The 19425-nt window shown below is 25.4% G+C and overlaps 2 protein-coding genes and 1 non-coding gene across 4 annotated transcripts; 1 reads left to right on the top strand and 2 right to left on the bottom strand.

Annotated features, from left to right (window-relative positions):
* Window positions 1–1357: 1357 nt before the first annotated feature.
* LOC126901316 (uncharacterized) lies at window positions 1358–7451 on the bottom strand. The gene is made up of 5 exons (XM_050677715.1): window positions 7285–7451; window positions 4564–5432; window positions 4378–4505; window positions 4142–4318; window positions 1358–1498 (listed from the first exon to the last, which is right to left on the bottom strand). The coding sequence occupies exons 1-5, from the start codon at window positions 7307–7309 to the stop codon at window positions 1414–1416; spliced, it is 1284 nt and encodes a 427-aa protein (XP_050533672.1). The 5' UTR covers window positions 7310–7451; the 3' UTR covers window positions 1358–1413.
* A 378-nt stretch (window positions 7452–7829) lies between these two features.
* LOC126901318 (uncharacterized) lies at window positions 7830–19029 on the top strand. 2 transcript variants are annotated; one of them, XM_050677717.1, is made up of 8 exons: window positions 7830–8071; window positions 9989–10040; window positions 10726–10888; window positions 10952–11077; window positions 14421–14476; window positions 18205–18283; window positions 18349–18477; window positions 18552–19029. In XM_050677717.1, exons 1-8 carry the CDS (start codon window positions 7873–7875, stop codon window positions 18765–18767), a joined length of 1020 nt encoding a protein of 339 aa, XP_050533674.1. In that variant the 5' UTR covers window positions 7830–7872; the 3' UTR covers window positions 18768–19029. The 2 variants fall into 2 exon arrangements, with proteins under 2 accessions (XP_050533674.1, XP_050533675.1); XM_050677718.1 differs by having other exon boundaries at window positions 7830–8075.
* On the bottom strand, window positions 13133–13203 carry Trnag-gcc (transfer RNA glycine (anticodon GCC)). Its single transcript has one exon. It is a non-coding gene; the product is annotated as a tRNA-Gly (tRNA).
* Window positions 19030–19425: the final 396 nt, after the last annotated feature.

The following is a 19425-nucleotide window of genomic DNA, read 5'->3' as shown; positions in this document are numbered from 1 at the left end:
AGTAATTCACAGTGATTCAACAGAAATATACGAATATAGGTATATAAAAATACAAGCTGCTATGAGGTACAAAAATAAGAAAAATACAAAAATAAGGTGGTTAACAAGATAACATAAGTGGGTCCATATTGGCACTATTTAAAATTCTTCTAATGGGCTCATTTTGTAAGTAATTGGTAGAACAAATGGGGATAAAAAAAAGAAAATAGGAACGAGAATTTCTCTGAGGAACTTTAAAATTTATTAAATTTAGAAGATATATTTTTAATTAAATAATATTTATAATAGCAAATTATTTTTTTATCTATAAAAATTAACCATTAATATAAATATATGTTTCTTTATTAAACTCTTATACTTATAATTATTAAAATAAAGTAAATTGAAATTCGTAATTTTTCACTCCTACTACTAACGTAAAGTACAATATATTGAACTTCTAGTTATGTAATTTTATTTAATTTCTTTATATTATTTTTTTTTTCATTTCACCATGGAGGGTAACTAATATTTTGTATATTCTTCAAATTGTGCTTTCTATTAAAAATAAGGTTTATATGGTGTTAATTAACATTAAATTTGCTTAAACATAACTATTGATCACAGTAAATACTAAGAAGCAATATTTAATATTACATTTGAAAAGGTATATTTCTTAAAGCCACTTCTAAAATTGATTTGCCACTAGAAGGTAAATATTTCTTATATTTGAATAAATTATAGAATATCAGTTTGTTATAAAGTTATAGTATATTACTGTTTTTAAGCCAATTAATAAAAAATTGCATTGGCTAAAGTATTCAGAATAACTTGACAAAATTTATAAATTTTGTGACTATAGTTTATGTGTTTTGATCTTATCCGATATTAGCGAAAAATGGTTATATTTTAAATCTATCAGAATTATATTTCTAGTTAATGTAATTTATTAAAATTTTTACAATTATATATTCATCAATATCGCTATCATTATTGCCATAGATTTATCTCAACTATTTGGAATCAGCTATCTTAATGATTTGACTATATTTTATACCACTGTCATTCTGTTAAAATCTCATTATGTCTAAGGAAATCAGCATGGGGAAAAAGGTGCGTCACTGTTTAAGTTCCATCTGGAACCAACAGAAAAAATGCAGCTGAATATCAGCACTAAGTTAGTTATTGAATGATCTACTGCGCCAAACCACAATTACACATTATTTATAAAATTTAAATAAATTATATTTTCTATGATTTACTATAAAAATACCATACTGGGTCCATAAAGTTGTTAAGATTTAAAATGTTAACAAACACTACATAGTATTCTGTGAAATTTTGTTAAAAATCCTTTACTAAATAAAATAAAACAGTGGTTTGTTGTATTTTTGTTTTTTATTAAAATAAAGTAAATATACAACATTTAGACGTTTATATGATACCAATTTTGTTTGCAACATCTAAAGCATCATAATCTCTTGCTAATCTTACATATGCTTTCTTCTTACCATCCGGCCTGCAATTTAAATAAAGTAATATATATATTAACTCTCAAAAATTTACAATTTGACTAAAAATTTTGTTTTAGCTTAAGTATGTGATGCATAAGATTTTAATTTTTTTTTAGATCTATAAACTATGTTAATTCCAATAAAATATTACTTGCATAGATTGAAATACTTATCCAACTGTATTTAAACAATATTATTGTATGGTATAAAAATATTAAGTCTCATCCATAAATTGAAATAATGAATTATGTTAATTACTAAATTATTTTCAATGATAGGCTGCCCCATTTTATAGTAAAACTTAAGTATAATCTACTATTAAATTTCATTTAATTAATAATGAGTATTTTGTGATACAATACTAAACTGTCATGGTAGTTTTATTAGGGATTAACAGTTTACCTATATTATTAATATTATCAAGACTTGCAATTATTCTGAAGCCATGCACACAAACATGATAACTGACTGATGAGCCAATAAACTTTTTTTTTATTTTACAGTTTTAAAAAAATGAATACTATTATTTTAATTTTATAATATATACATATAACAGTTATATAGGCAATAAAAATTATTATCCATTAGAAGGAAATGTACTTAGCACTTTTTTTTTTTATTGCTATTAAAATGCAAACGGAATTCGAAATTTTGATTTTTTATCATTTCATCTTTTTAGATCATATTTTATTCATAATCTAATTTTTTTAATATTTTTCATTTGGTGTTTCATAACAAGAATCATTTTTTTTTTTAATTCTAAAAAATCTAAAAATAAATTCAAGAATGATTAAAATATATTATTTTTATCTTAAAAAAGCAGAAAAGTACAATCAAATTTAATTTGATTTATATTAATGCATATACTGGTACTCTGTTGGTCTTAATTAAAATCAGTTAAATAAGTACTTGGTCTTCATACTTTAATAATAGAAATCATAGTTGAAGGTAACAAAATCCAAAAAGCAAAAAAATAAAATTGACAAAAACCCTCTTTGAGTTTGTATAGACGGATATTTTGAAAACATCAGAGTTACTTATATAGTTTCACTATAGAAGTTGTAACATTTATATTGTCATCACTCCATAGAATAGATAAAATGTGAGTAAATTTTGTTTCATATATCAGTATACAGGGGATATTGTTCATTTTTGTATATAGCTAATGGGTTTTTTTATTTTGTTATACTTTTAAATTTTCATATCATAAAAAGAGTAAAGTAATAACTAATATTCCAAAAATTTAAGATTATTACTTAACTACTTAGCACATTTTGATCGAAGTACCAGTTGTTTAATTAAATTTTTCATTTTAATTAAAATATAAGGTAGATTACTTATTATTTACATTTGAACAGTTTTTAAATTTATGTTTTAAACTATAAAAAACCCAGTACAGGGGGGTCGCGGTAAAGTGGTGACGTGGCATAGTTGGATCAAGTATAATGATATCTGACAGTGATTAAAATCACTATCATAAAAAACGCTTCGAAGCAAATCTTTAGATAGTGTTTAATTTTAAAAATTGGTGGATTATTCCAAAAGCTATATGATCTGCTATTTCCTTATTATTATCCTAATTAAGATAAAGTATATCGAATGAAAAAGGGATTATTAAAAAATATTATTTCTCATAAAAAAATTGTATTGATCCATACATTTTTCAAAAAATTATAGTATTATAAAGTTAAAAATGTAAAAAATAAAATCGAGAATTTTTACATAAAAATAGCATTTGGTAGCTGCCATTTTCACCGTGAAGACAAAATAAAGTTCGAAATTTTTTTTGTCCATAATAAATTATATTACATTAGCTTTAATTTAAGATATATATAAAAGTGTCAGTATTTCCGGAACACTTTAAAAAGTTAAGTTGAAAAAGTTGTCATTTTGAACAAAACACTTAACCAAATGATAGGGAAAGACTTCAAGCATCTCTAAAAAAAAATTATATTGATTTGTTCATTTTTGAAAAAGTTATGGCAGTTTTAAGTAAAAAAATTTGAAAAATTTTCGAAAATTAGCGATTTTTATATTTGTAATTTTTTTGGAGGTTTCTCCCATTTACGGATAATGAGGAAAATGTTTTTAATTTTTTAAGGGTATTGTCCTTGACTAGATACGATTTGTGATCTTTTGACATATCATTGAATGAAATCGGTGAGAGCTGAGAAAAAGTGGTAACAGACAGAAAAAAAAACATATCATAGTAAAATTAATACCTTCTCAGCTTCTTATTGAAGCTAAAAAAAGTAACTTATAACTTCTACTCTAACTTAAGTTACTATTATCGATAAACTAATTTCTAACTAAGTTGCAAATTCGGAAAATTTCAGAAACTAACTTATATTCTAACTTATGTTTTATATTAAAGTAACTTAACTTGAACTAATTAAAAAAACTTTATTGAAACCCAATCAGACAACATAATTCTTCTATCATAATTATCTGAGAGATTCTCATGAAGTCATCACATTAAGAGTCAATTTTAAATAAAAATTTATTTAAAAAAACAATTAATATTATATAATATGACTGAAGTTATCAGAACTAATTACTCTATCATAAGCTTTACATGTTTTTATCATGAAATCTGAGAGATTCTCAAAAATTCATCATGCAACTTCAAAATAATTACAAATATTTACCTGATTAAGGTGTTGACTTTAGCCACATTAATATCATACATTTTTTTAACGGCAGCTTTAATATGATGTTTGTTTGCTCGTAAGTGTACAATAAAAACTAAGGTATTGTTATCTTCAATTTTTTTCATAGCAGATTCAGTAGTCAAAGGGAATTTAATTATATTGAAGGCATCCATCCTACAAAATTAAAATATTATATTACCTCTACAATTCATAAAACTTTTGATACAACAAACCTGTTTCTTTTTGGGACAGACTTCCTAGGGTATTTTGGATTTCTTGGAGGTTTGAAAGTTTTAGGACGACGGAAATGTACTGAATATCTGATTTTACGTATTCTAGTTCCATGAGGTCCTTTCAAAGTCTGAAATAAAAATCAACTTAATTCACAACATTCACACTTAATAGAGAAAGAACCTTACCTTGATTTTAGACTTCAGAGCTTTTTTCACAGCATCACGTTTAGATCCAACTTTCAATCCCTTTACACCTTTCTTTTCAGTTTTAGCACCATCAGCTTTCTTCTCTTTTTTGAGTTTAGCTGCAGCAGCAGCAGCAGGCCCCTTTGTTAATTTTTTTGCAGCAGTTGATTTACCTTTTGCAGCTTTCTTGGTTTTATCAGCAGCTTTTGGATCTTTCTTATCTGTGGTCTTAGGTTTAGCAGCAGCTTTAGATTTGTCTTTCTTAGGAGCAGCTTTTTTGGCTTTTTGTGCAGCTGGATCTAATGCTGCTTTCTTAGCAGGAGGAGCATTCTTAGGGGTATCAGCATTCTTCTTCTTAACAGCAGTTTCTTTTTTTACAGTAGTTTCTTTTTTTGCAGCAGTTTCTTTTTTCGTGACAGTTTCTTTCTTAGGTTTTTCAGCTTCTTTTTTCTTGTTATCTCCTTTAGGAGCAGTTGTTTTTTTGGCAGATGGTCCAGCATTTTCATTAGCTGGACGTTTAGTACCTTTATCAGCACCTTTACCACCTTTAGCTTGTTCACCCTTTTTAGATGTTTCACTTTTAGCTTTAGGTTCATCCTTCTTCTTGTCTGCAGGTTTCTTATCAGTTGGTACTTTTTTATCAGCAGGTGCTGCTTTTTTTTCTGGAGCAGCAGCAGTTTTTTTTTCTGGAGCTGGTTTTTTATCAGCTGCAGGTTTTTTGTCAGCCTTCTTTGCATCTAATAAAGGCGCAGGTGCTGGCTGTTTCTTTTCAGGTTTACTTGCTGATGTTGAAGCTGTTGGTTTTTCTTTTTTTTCACTACTGGATGGTTTTTTATCCCCACCACCACTGCTAGAAGCAGCAGGTTTAGCTGAAATAGGTTTTAAAATTATTATTTTTGTTTTACAAAAATTTATTTTGAGAACAATAATATTAAAATTAGCTTCAGCAACTTTTACTTAGAAATTTAGAAATAGCAATAAAATTATCAAAATTTATTTAACTAGAACAATTAATGCAATATTGCTTATAAGTAACAATTAAAATAAAATACATTTCTTTGTTGATACCTCAGGAATTTAATTAAAAATAAAAAACACATAATTCTGTTGCTACAAAAAAAATTCCATGTGATAAAACCCGATTTTTCAGGAGACAAATATGTAAAAAGTATAATAGTTACATGGATTATTGTGTAAATTAAAAATATTTCATCAGATAGAAAATTTTGTTAATTAAAATATTTGGCCAAAATTATATAGGTTTATAATAATATTATCATGAACATAATTATTATTAACATGGGAAAATGTATTATGTGTAAAATTACATATACAACACTACACTTACTATTGTGTACAATAATTCCTATGTAATTTTGATATAAATTTTAATCACCTGGATAGTATTTCACACTCTACTCACAATAGGTAACAAATGAAAATTAAAGTTTTTTCTATTTTATTAATTATGCCTATTTTTAATTTTTTTTAAATTCAGTGATACCAAAACCTCAATAAAAAATTTGGCACATAGGAGATGTTTTTATGACAATGATGATATACTGTAAGTTAAAGAAGATTTTATTGCTATTAAAATACAATTTAATAAATGTTCTATTTAAATTAGTATATTTTTTTGAAATAAATGGTTAACAGGCCAGAACTATTCAATAATACTTATGTAATATATAAACCATTTTAGGGATACTTATTTGTATTTTTTAGCATTCATTTGTATATGTAATTTTAATTTTTATACTAATATGGAATATAAAACTAAAAACAGGATACATAATAATTATATATATTTAATATAATTCAATATATTGGAATATCCTATAAACCTATTTTTTATATTACAATTTAAGAATAAACTATTTAGCAGCATAAATTTTTATTGAAAATAATGAACCATATATACATTTTTACTCTAAATAGATTACAGAATTTAGAAAAAACCTTAACTTAAGTTCTAAATAAATTAAAATTATAAATTATTGAAACACAAGACAGCACATTTTTAATAAAATTATAAATATCCATACACTAAATAGTTCAATTATAAAAAAAACTTATTAATTGATTTTATAAAACTGATGTAACATATTAAATGCAATTGTGTTCTTCCCATTACTATACATCAGGCTTGTTTAAAAAATAATACTTGATAGACTTAAATAAATTCATCGAAATTGTAAACTATAATTGAATCTTCATTCATTATACAATAAAACAATAATAATAAGACTTCAAAAACCAAAAATATTTTCTGTAATTATACTTGATCAAATTTATTTTAAAAAATAACACGCTATTAAACGTATAAAATTCAATTTAATATAATGATTTTTATATTTCAATACGAGTTTTAATATTTAGACGATATGTAATACTATTAGTAACTCATAGCAGGCATTGTTTTTTTAAATATATTTTACGAGTCAAACAATTAATAATTTTATTATTTCAATTAAAAAAAATGACTTGAGAGGATTAAAGTTTCTGTAACTTAAAATTAAAAAACTATTGAACTCCTGAAGTATTTAATGTAGTTTGTTTTACAGTTTATATTATTTTAAGCTTTTAACATTAATAAATAGAAACAGGCCATGTGCTTATAGTGACTTGAAAACCCCATAATTTATTTAATTAACAAATAAACTATACAAGACTCGATAATTATAAAACAGAAAAAAATAATTTAATTAAATATATAATTACCTTTTTTATCACCTTTAGGTGGCATTTTATCGGATTATATAAACGTAAAATGAAAGTCAAATTTCTAAAACATGTAAACGGGAACACTATTCACAGTAAAGAAACGAAAAATATTTTCTTGTTTATAACCTCAAATAACAAGACGCGATGGACACGTCAAGGAGTAACCACACTCTCAAAATTGTAGTTCTGAGTTTTAAAAAATATTTATAAAATGTGTAGCTATTATAAATAATCAATATTTTAAATAACACTTGTCTTAACTGTATATTAGATTATTTATATTAATTAGTAATAAGTTTAAAAATTTACCGAGTAATATGAAAATTTTAAATAATAATAGTATAACAAATGTAATTATATAATTTCTTTGGTCTGTAATTTTCGTGTTATCTCGATACTTTACTATCAAAAGTATAAACCTTTTATTAAGGTAAATTAATATGGTCTGTTATCAAAAGTGATCCTATATTGTGATACGTACACAACTAGACTGATAACATATAAACATTTTAATCAACTATATTATATATTGCAATTAATGCACAGCTTAATATATTTAATTTGAAAAATGTTCTCCTAAGGTTAATGTTAATTAGTTTCCCAACATCTTTAAAAACTTATTACGTGTCATTTGAATGTGATGAAATTGATTACTACAATTTTTTTTGTAAATTTTTAAGAATGTTTTCATATAAATCATATTATTTTATCTTAAATACTTTTTTTATTAGCATTATACTCTCACTTAACAAACATGCTTATTCTTATGAAATTCAAGAACAAAGTAGGTATTATCTTATTATCTTATTAACTTGTCATTTTCTTTTTCTGTTTTCAAATTAAGCCATCATTAGTTAAATTTTATGTAACTTATTATTGTTAATTTTATAAATTTATAAAAGCATTTATGTAATTTATCTCCATGACAAATTTTTCAATTCAGACTTGTTGGGTTATTGTATCTTTCAGTCTAACAGGTTTAAAGTCTAAAGAAGTTTGATTTAGGTTAAAGTACTTTTCGTCTGAGGTTCAAGTCAGTCACCAGAGCCATCGTGCATAGTTGATTCCAAAATTTGCTCTAATTCTATTTTTTTGCAAAATGCACTTTATTTTGAAGAATTGTACTTAAAGACAAAAATAGAGGTGTAGAGGCTTTCAAAATTGCAATCTTAATTATAGGTATTCAAATATGAGTACTTTCCCTTTATAAATCATTAACAAAAACTAAATTATGAAGAATATTAATGGAGTAGGTGCAGCCTGATTATAATGTTATTTATGAACTCCAAAAGTCTATAACTTTTTATCTATTCTTACTGATATTTTATTTCTGCATATTCACAATATGAATATGGAAGACTCTACAATGTAATATAATAGTATATCAATTAAATATACAAATACAGTCAAAGGTCTTGATGATATATTAGACAGTTGATTATATTTAAAAAAAAATAAAAATAAAATAAATTATCAGTTTAACATCGTTCTATTTTCCAAACCAAATATGCTACAGAGGGTGGTGGCCTTTTTTCATATGTTAGGAAGTCAAAGATGGTTCTTGGCTAATCCAATGATGGACGGGACAGATATTATTGCTGGCTTACAACAGATATCAGACACCACTAATGAGAAAATCACAAGAAAAATCTCGTTGGCACTCTGGAGATCAAACCGGGATCCTTTATGCCAAAACATGTTTCTAGCCATTAGGCTAATCCACCCCTTATTTTAAGAAACACATAGATTACATAATAATGCAAATCAGATGTCAGGATTTATAAAAATACCTTAATAAAATGACAACCAATATTTTTTCATTATCAAAGCCTCATCTTAACTATTTGGGATCGATTCTGTTTTAATTATTTGATGGAATTTTATACCAACTATCGACTGGACGTAACCTCAAAATAGTTTAGAAAATGAGTATGGGGCAAGTTGTTTGACACTATTAATTTTCCCGTATGGTCATCCATCTGGGCACCAACAGTAAACAGTACTGCTGAACATCAGCGATAGGGTAGTGGCTGAATGATTCACTGTGTCATACTTAACAATCAATATTTTGTAAACCTCATTAATTTGCTCTCATCTTTAACATGTCAATGTAATTCAGAATCCAATATTTAACAAAAACATTAATAAATAAAAAAAAATTTTTAAATATTTAATCTACAAACTTAACTCTTTTAATAGGAAGGCTGATAGCAATTATTTAATAACCTTAAAACATGTATTCGCTAAACTGTATTTATTCCTTTATCAGGATTAAATTCAATAGAATTCAATCATAAAGTAAATAAGTTTTTGCATTGTAATTTAAATTGGTTATTATGTCAAATATAACGAAAGTGTAGTTTTAATCTATATTAATTTCATTTGAACCATTATAATGGGTTGCTCCACCTTTAACTCAGAAATGGAACTTTAATTTGTTTTTTTCTCATGAATTAACTACAGTAACAGAGCAAAAATATATGCATTGTCTAAAATTTAGTATTTCTTACCATTGCTATTTTCTAAATTATAAGAATTCATTTTTAAGGAGACCTATAGTGTTATATTCTATAAATTAAATATATTTAAAAAAATATGCTTCTAAGTTATATAAGTAATGTATAAAAGTGTTGATTAAAATGAGATTCGTTTTTTATAAATATTTGATAATAGATTTTTAAGATTTATTTAATATTTTTAGATGTGCCTATTGAAGTTATTTCAAATTCATATCATGTAAAAAAGGATCATCCGTAAGTAATTATAATTTTTTTATTTAAATATATATATTTACCAATACTTCTCTGTTTAGGAAGGGTTTGGGTTGATATAAAACTACTACTGTATTGAGCATAACTAAGCTTTTGTTTGGAGTAGATATTCATATAATAATATAAATACTGTATAAAAATTTTAATTTTTTATACAGGGAAAAATTATTTGGTCCCAAAAGGTTTTCACTCCAGTACTATATACAACTAAACATGAGTTATTAAAAATAAGATTTCTATATGTTAGATAATAAGTTGTCAACAAAAAGTTCTTGAAAACAAGAATAATATAATATATGTAAAAATAAATACTTCTTCTATTTTGAACAATAAAATATCAATGGCAAATTGGGGTTTCCATATAAAAACATTAAAGTTTAGGTGTTTTTTGACAAGATAAAAATAAATAAATATTTTACCCAAAATATATCACTATATATTTAATATAAATTATATATTTCTATACTTATAATAACAACACTAAAAACTCTTAAATAATAAGATTTTTATAACAAAATTAATTTTGTTCTTTCCTTGTGTGTAATATTTATAGTTATATTATTTATCTTGCATTGTTTATTTTCTTCCAAATTGAGTGAAGTTAAAATATTCTAATATATATATATATATATATATATATATATATACATATGTTTTGTTTTCTTAGATGGTCTGGAAGATATTTACCAGAACGCCCAAGTATAAACCTCTATCCAGATAAACCTCAAAATTTTGAAAACGAAGAATTTTCTTATACTTTACATAAAAATACAATGAAAATGCCAACAATGGGCTACATGGATATAAATTCTACATGTGATGATGGAAAAGTACAAACAAATTTTGAAAATCTTTGCTCTTATTGATTTTTCTCAATGCAATCTTATTTATAGACAAATTTAACGATGGATTGGGATGGATCAATGTACAACTATACTTGCTTATTAAGTGATTATTTACCAGTATTATCAGAAATTGAGCCATTATTAGAAAAAGATCTTGTACCCAAATATTATGTGGTAAGAAAAAAATTTTCATTAAACTTAAAGTTTAAATTGAAGTGTAATAAATAATAAAAACAGTTGATTTATTAAAACAATTTAATTGTAAAATAATCCAATCCCTAGATTAAGTTTAACATATAATGTATAGTTACTCTCTATCCAATAGTGGATTAAAAAAAAAAATACTTCATTAATGTTTGTGTTATCCAGTTCTATTGTTTAGAAGATTCTACTATTTTTTACTATCAGATTTAATTTGATTGTCTAATTATAATAATGTATGAAATTATTTAATATTATGTCTTATGTACCTGTGCATAATAACTGTCACTGGTATCTTTTTATATTTAATTAAATGAAAGCATAGAAAAACTAGTAAATATAAGAGGAGGTGTTGAACTCACTCTATAATTTAAACATTTTAATATTTTCCAAATATTAAGCAATAGATTAATTAAATCAAAATAAATGCTTTATTATTTTTATTTTAAATTATTAAGTCTATTGTAGTTTTATATAAGTTATGCAATAACTTACAAACTATAGATAATAACTTAGAAACTCTTAACTACAATAATCTTAACATAATTATTTGGCAATTAGTGTAATCTCAATTATTATAAAGATTTAAATTTATTGGGCTTTAAAAATGTGCTCCTATAATTATTTCAAATAACTTTTTTATCTCTTCAACCCCAAAACTATGATATTCCAGTTGAGTTATTCACAGTCGCACTTGTGACTTCTAAAATTATTCAATTACTCAAATATTACTATTTGATTAATAGTAATTTTTGTTTTAAATGCCATGTATTAAATATATGTCTGCATAATAATTATTCCAATGTATAATTTTTTTCTTGAATAATTTTTTTTAATTACAGTTTAGAAAAGTATATTATTTATATTTTGCTTTTGGCATCTTAAAGTATATTACTAACAAAAAAAAAAAATTTGACAGGTGATTGGAAAAATTGTTGATCGCAACCTCGATAAATTATAAAATTTTGCTCAAATCATCCCACTGAAGGATTTTGAAAGCATAAATAAAGTGCCAATTAGTCTGAAAATAATACAATTATTAGGATAATTTTTAGATATCAAGAAAGATATATAAATATAAATATAGTAAATTTTTTTTCTTTTTTTAATCATATATAACATTAAACAAGCTTTAATTTGATATTATAGGTATGCTTATTTTGGGTCAGTTGTGCGAAATGTGAGGGTATTGATGAGGATGTAAAATACAGAATTAAGTGCAAGTGGTTGAAGTGGAGAGAAGCGTCTGATGTCTTATGCAATAAAAGAACTCCAATGAGGCTGAAAGGTAAAGTCTACAAGACTATAGTGAGGCTAGCTATGATATATGGTTCAAAGTGTTGGGCGTTTGATAAGAAAGTAGAGCAGAGAATGAGTATAGCATAGATGGAAGAGTGGAGTGACTAGAGAAGATAGGATAAGGAACAAGAATATAAGAGGGAGTATAAGTGTAGCGTCAATCGTGGATAAGATGAGAGAAAATAGACTTAGATGGTTTGGTCATATTATAAGGAGAGAAGAATCGGAAGCTGTAGGAACAGTTATAGAAATTAATGTTGAAGGAAGAAGAGGTAGAGGAAGACCAAAAAAGAGATGGAGGGATGCTATTGAATGCGATATGAGGACAGCTGATTTGAGCGTAGATGATGTGGAAGATCGTGTCAAGTGGAAGTTTAGGATAAGGGTGGCCAACCTCAAGTAATTGCGATTAAGGCGAGGAAGAAGAATAAGAATATGTATGCATGTTACATGTTTACAATTTTGCAGTTTGTTATATTTTCGACTGTTTTATGACAAGTGTAATTTTTTGAAACATTTCAATATGGCATGTGCCAGATTTTTTTTTTTTTGCTGAGAAGCTAAAGAGTAATTGAATATTGGTTTGTTTCACTTTACCAAGAAGTATATGTTTTTCTTTCATAAAACAATAATATATTAAGAATCTCGGAAGGATATTAAATATAAAATGTAAATAAAAATACACATAATAATTTGTCTGTTTACTTTTTTTAAAGCTATAAAATTATATGCATCAGCCGGGAATCGAACCCGGGCCGCCCGCGTGGCAGGCGAGCATTCTACCACTGAACCACTGATGCTTCGTATGTATTAAAGGAGTTTTGAAGTTATTTAATAGATGATATTTTCAAACAATTTATTTAATTTTATTAATATATAATCTTCTTGATACATTCTGAAAACCTTTCAACTTGTCTAACTGTTTTAATAATTAAAAACTAATTTCTCAGTATTTTTATTTACTTTCAATCATGTTGATGTTCATCAAAATGAAAATCATAACATATTAAGGGGGGCGAATTTCCAAGGGACCATCACAAATATTACTATTCTATTATGATTAGTGACATACGGTTTTTCTGTTTTTTTTCTTCATATTTCATATTTTGAAATATATATTATGTTTAATCAATTTTATTTAGTACATCATATAGGTATGTCATAATAACAGTAATAACTTCGTTAATACCATTACAATTATTTTGGCTCAAGTCACTACTGACATAATACTTCGTATCGATGAAATTAGAATATCTACTCAATTTTCTATAAAAATACCAATTATAAAGTGTAATCTGGACAAGTAAATGTTCAGTATAAATAAAATATTATTTTAGATTATAAAATTTTTTACTGTTTTATAGCCACAATATTAGTTAAAGAGGTTTAAAAAAAAGAGGGGGGAAATGAATTTATTGATAACAGTATTTGAAGTAATAAAAAAGAAATAAGGGTTATTTTTCGTATTTACAGTTTATTAGCCAAATATTTATCATTTGTTTAGACTTGTACCTGGAATATTATTTAATAAATCTAGCCCGACTTTAGCAAATGTCTACTTAATTTTAAAGTTTTGTGTTTAGATGATGATTTTGTTATTATTAATCACTTATTTTTCTAATCATTTTTATTAGCTTTAGCTTTTAAAAATTAATTATTAAATTTAAATTTGTTAAAAACTAAAATTAAAAAGTTTTCTTTTGCCAACTTAAAATCATAAAATTGGATATTTGGTTAACTTTTATTTAAAATCTCAGTTTTATTTATTCGTGTTAATAAATGCTTCTAAGTTAAATTTGGAAGTGATCATCTTTATACATTCTACGGTAGTTATCAATTAGAAAATATGAGAAAATTGTTATAACTCTTTAGGGAGATTAATTATAATCTATTCAAGTCATTATATCATTATATATGATTAAGTATAATATAGTTCAAAATATGTTTATTAACATCTAATAAATAATGTAGATAATATGTTTATACGTTTTATTTTATTATTATGTTTTTTTAATAGGCTAATCACGTTTGTATGAAGGAAAACATATCTTACAACCATGATATACCTTCTTTGTAAGTATACACATTTTATTAAATGTATTCTCTATTTACTTCTGTAGCTTTTTATTGTAAATATATTTTATTCTATATTTTTATAATCCTTCAGTAATGTATCCAAAAAGGGACAATTCAATACTCTATTCAATTAAAAAAAAAAATCAAGCCCAAAAATATTTAAATATATCAAATATGTAATAAAAATTGATCACTTGTGGCTAATTAATTAAATAATATTATTAATTAAAAAAACTAAAAAATATTAAACTCAAAACCACAAAAAATTAATGAAAAGTCGCGGATACGTATTTCGGAAAAAATATTACCATTATCAACGCTAAACACATACTTACACCCCGACTAGAAAAAAACTCCCTTATATACCCCTAGTGACCTTATCACCTAGTGACGTTATCACTAAGTAATATTATCACATTTTGCCAGTTTACACAAGTTTAATAATGAATTTTTCAGTGGGCCAAGATCCCAATTAATTAAATTGTTTTTATTTTTAAATATTTCTATTGCTTCTCTGATATTAATTTCTTTATAATTATTTACGTTTTTAATTAGTTTTATGGTTTTAATAGAGTGATTATGTGTCAATAAATGTTCAGCCACTGGAGATTTCTCAACTTCTTGATTTTTAATATTTCTTAAGTGCTCTTTAAACCTGACCCCTATATTTCTTTTTGTTTGTCCTACGTAACATTTATTACAACTTTCACATTGTATTTTATAAATGCCTGATTTCCCCCCTTCATCTACCTTATTTTTAGGGTTACCTTATAAATCTCTTAAATTATTACTCTTAAATGTTACCAAAGTTCTTAAATATTTCAGTTAATCCATTTGAGATGGCCGGATAATATAAAATTGATGATCTAATTACTTTTTGTTCCCCCTCGCTGGTGAGTGTACTAGCTGCCCTCTTTTCTTTTTTCCACTTTTGTGTTCGGACTAATTTTGAAATTATGTTTTCGTTATACCCATTAAATTTAGCTATTTCTTTTATAACCACCAATTCTTTATCAAAATCTATTTTATTCATCGGAATATTAATTAATCTGTAAACCATACTATTAAAAGCTGACAATTTGTGTTGCCAGGTGTGGTTCGATGTGTTCGGAATGTATCTGAACGTGTGTGTGTTTTTCCGATAAATTTCAAAACTTAGTTTCCCCTCTGTTCTTTTAACTAATAAATCCAAAAAAGGCAATTTTCCCTCTACTTCTTGTTCACATGTGAATTTAATCGATAGGTAAAAAGAATTTAAATGTTGTATTAAAACCCCCGTATTAAAATCTTTATTTATAACTGAAAAAATATCATTTACATACCTAAACCAAATTTTTGAAAAATCACCATAAGTGTATTTTAAGTTTGTTTCAAACCTACTCATGAAAAGTTCTGCTAAAAATGATGATAGCGAATTTCCCATTGCTGTGCCCTCAGTTTGCACATAAAATTTATGTGTATCAGTAAAGTAAACAAGATATTAGTTTTCTAATATATTTTTAGCCATGATTCTGTCTCTCGCACCCAGCGGTCCATCATTTTGTAAACTGACTGGAGCATTTATAAGTAATATTTTATCGTCTATCGTATAAAAGCAATAACTTTTACATTGATTTTGGAATTCATCAAGTGAAGATATAAAATATCTTGTATATACATCAACTGATATAAAAAATATATTTTGAAACGCAATACATTTTTATTTAAACGCAATTCATGTAAAAATGAATTGAAAAATGAGTATTGAAAATGTTCCGGAAATACTGCGTCCTTTAAACATATATCAAATTAAAGCTTATTTTATGTAATATAAAATGAAAAAAAAAAATTTGTCCCAACGACCTATCTTCTATGCGCAAATGGCTACCATATTCAAAAATATGCTATTTTAACAAATTTTTTTTTTTAATTAAACACTATCTACAGATTTGCATCAAAGCGTTTTTTATGATAGTGATTTTAATCACTGTCAGATATCATCTATACTGGACCCAACTATGCTACGACCCCACTGTACCGCCACCCCACTTTAAATATTAAGAAAAGAAAAATTTACTGTATAAATTGTACTCACGTGGCACTCTTTCTCCGATTTGAGACAAACCAAAATTAAGTTGAAAAAGTTATTTTTTGTAAAAAAGTTACTATTTTAAATCCCCCCAGTGAGCAGAATAAGTGTTAGATTTTCAAAAAAAATTATATCAAATGAAAGGGAAATATCTAAGGTTTCAATACAAAAAAATATTATTTTTATTTGTTCATTTTTGAAAAAGTTATGGCAGTTTTAATTACAAAAAACATCCCGATAAAAGATAATTTTTATCGCAAACATTTTCGACAGCCATTTGCACATAGAAGATAAGATGTCGGGAAAATTTTTTTTTTTTCATTTGATAGCATATAACATAACCTTTGATTTGATATATGTTTAAAAGACGCAGTATTTCCGGAACATTTTCAAAAGTTCAGTTGAAAAAGATCTATGTTTTTTACAATATTTTAAGTTTTGAACGCCCCCTATATAAGGGGAAATTGTCCAATTTTAATAAAAAGTATGTCAAATGAAAGATGTACTTATAATGTATTTAGAAAAAAAAAATTTGTGCTGATATATACATTTTTCAAAAAGTTATAGCATTTTTAAGTTGAAAATTTAAAATCGAAAATCGAAAATTTTAACACAAAAATAGTGTTTTTTTAACTACGGCAGCCGTTTAAATGTAGAAAAAAAAGTGTCGGGACAAATTTTTTTTTTTCATTTGATAGTATATAACATAACCTTTGATTTGATATATGTTTAAAGGACGCAGTATTTCCGGAACATTTTCAAAAGTTCAGTTGAAAAAGATCTATGTTTTTTACAATATTTCAAGTTTTGAACGCCCCCTATATAAGGGGTAATTGTCCAATTTTAATAAAAAGTATGTCAAATAAAAGATGTACATATAATGTATTTAGAAAAAAAAAATTTGTGCTGATATATACATTTTTCAAAAAGTTATAGCATTTTTAAGTTGAAAATTTAAAATCGAAAATTTTAACACAAAAATAGTGTTTTTTTAACTACGGCAGCCGTTTAAATTAGAAGAAAAAGTGTCGGGACAAATTTTTTTTTTTCATTTTATAGTACATAAAAAAAGCTTTAATTTGATATATGCTTGAAGGACGCAGTATTTCCGGAACATTTTCAAAAATTAAGTTGAAAAAGTTAATTTTTGAAAAAAAGTTGCTATTTTAAATCCCCCCAATGAGCAGGTTAAGTGATAGATTTTCAAAAAAATGATATCAAATGAAAGGTAGATATCTAAGGTTTTAGTATAAAAATAAATTATGTTGATTTGTTGATTTTTGAAAAAGTTATGGAAGTTTTAAGAAAAAAAAGTGAAAAAATTTCGAAAATTAGCGATTTTTAAATTTGTAATTTTTTTGGATATTTCCCCCATTTGCGGGGAACGAAGAAATTTTTTTCAATTTTTAAGGGTAATGTCTTCAACTAGATACGATTTGTGATCTTTTGACGTATTTTTGAAAGAAATCGGTCCAGTGAGAGCTGAGAAAAAGCAACAGACATAAAAAAAAAAAAAAAATTATATTGGATAATCCTTGTGTCCTTGGATTAATAATTATTATAATGAAATATTATAAAATTTCAAAAACTTGGTTCTAATTATATTTCTTGGGTAGTTATCAATTGTCTGATATTTAAAAAATAAATATTATTTTAGTGGCTCACATCGCCCAGCATGGGCAAGATATGGAGAGTATACATTTTTGCCAAAACAAAGGTGGCTTCATAATTTAGAAGTATGTCATAATCAATTTACTATGATCTATTTAATACTTTGACTATCAATCTTCTATAATTTCAGCATGGTTCTGTGGTTATGTTATATCATCCTTGTACCCATCCTGTATTAGTACAACGTATGAGAACAATTTTAAAATCATGTATGTTTAGACATATAATTACTCCATATAATTTAGTACCTGAAAAACGAGTAAGTTAAAAATTTATTATTATATACTTAACATTTTCTTTTTAATTTTTGATTGTAAAAATACAATTATACAGCCAATTGTCTTGGTGACATGGGGCAACAGATTATACATGAATGATGTGGATACAAAACTATCTATTGAGTTTATAAAAAAATATGCTAATCATGCTAAAGAAACAACAGCAAGAGATGGACAGTATGATCATTTATTAATAGAAAAAGCAGACGTTATTTCTCCTGATGACATAACTATTTGCCCAACTCCACACAAACGAAAAAATAGAATATAATGTTTTTTCCTGTAACGAGTTGTTAAAAATGACATGCTACTTTTCTAAAATACTAATGCTTTAATATTAATTAAATAAACTGACTTAAATTAAATTTATGTATTTAATAAAAAAATGTTTTTAACTTGTATTATAATTAATGTGATTTAGTTACTATTATTACTGTTGTTACTTTTATTTTTTTATTCTAACGACTGTTCAATTTTTTATGTCAGTTACATATCTTTTCTTTTTTAAAAATTATACTGAATTATTTTATTAACTCGAATCATTAATTTCATTGAACTTAAGTAGTCATTATTAAGTTCATCATTATAGCCGAGAGGGCAGCACAATCAGTGGTAGTTTTTTATCATTTTTCTGAGCTACGCAGTGACAACATAAGCTTTTGTGTGGCCTTCAGTAATATTACGATTTTAGAACCGCAGTGTCCGGGGAAACTGCCCCTACTTCCTTCTTGCGCAGTCACTAGGGGAGGTCCTAAAGAATAAAATTTACTTTGATTCGTATTGGAGCCTTACTCAACATATATATTATAATGTAAAAATATTGTCAGACCCTCCTCTGCCTCTCTCTCTATAAATCTGCTACTTGGAACAAAAACATTAATTTTTTTCAAATAATAGTTATATACAAAAATGAACAATATCCCCTGTAT

This window comes from Daktulosphaira vitifoliae, unplaced genomic scaffold (assembly GCF_025091365.1).
Source record: "Daktulosphaira vitifoliae isolate Bord-2020 unplaced genomic scaffold, ASM2509136v1 Scaffold_3, whole genome shotgun sequence".
NCBI lineage: Eukaryota > Metazoa > Arthropoda > Insecta > Hemiptera > Phylloxeridae > Daktulosphaira > Daktulosphaira vitifoliae.
The sequence above is the reverse complement of the archived record's forward strand: the minus strand, read 5'-3'. Positions and strand labels throughout refer to the sequence as shown.

What these genes read in the sequence shown, in the direction of transcription:
- LOC126901318 (XM_050677717.1), top strand. Translation starts at nt 7,873, where the DNA reads ATGTTAATTAGTTTCCCAACATCTTTAAAAACTTATTACGTGTCATTT. An exon ending in TTATGAAATTCAAGAACAAA is followed by an intron (nt 8,072 to 9,988) that starts GTAGGTATTATC and finishes TAATATTTTTAG; the next exon opens with ATGTGCCTATTGAAGTTATT. An exon ending in GGTGGCTTCATAATTTAGAA is followed by an intron (nt 18,284 to 18,348) that starts GTATGTCATAAT and finishes CTATAATTTCAG; the next exon opens with CATGGTTCTGTGGTTATGTT.
- LOC126901316 (XM_050677715.1), bottom strand. Translation starts at nt 7,309, where the DNA reads ATGCCACCTAAAGGTGATAAAAAAG. An exon ending in ACCTAAAGGTGATAAAAAAG is followed by an intron (nt 5,433 to 7,284) that starts GTAATTATATAT and finishes AACCTATTTCAG; the next exon opens with CTAAACCTGCTGCTTCTAGC. An exon ending in TCTGTCCCAAAAAGAAACAG is followed by an intron (nt 4,319 to 4,377) that starts GTTTGTTGTATC and finishes TTAATTTTGTAG; the next exon opens with GATGGATGCCTTCAATATAA.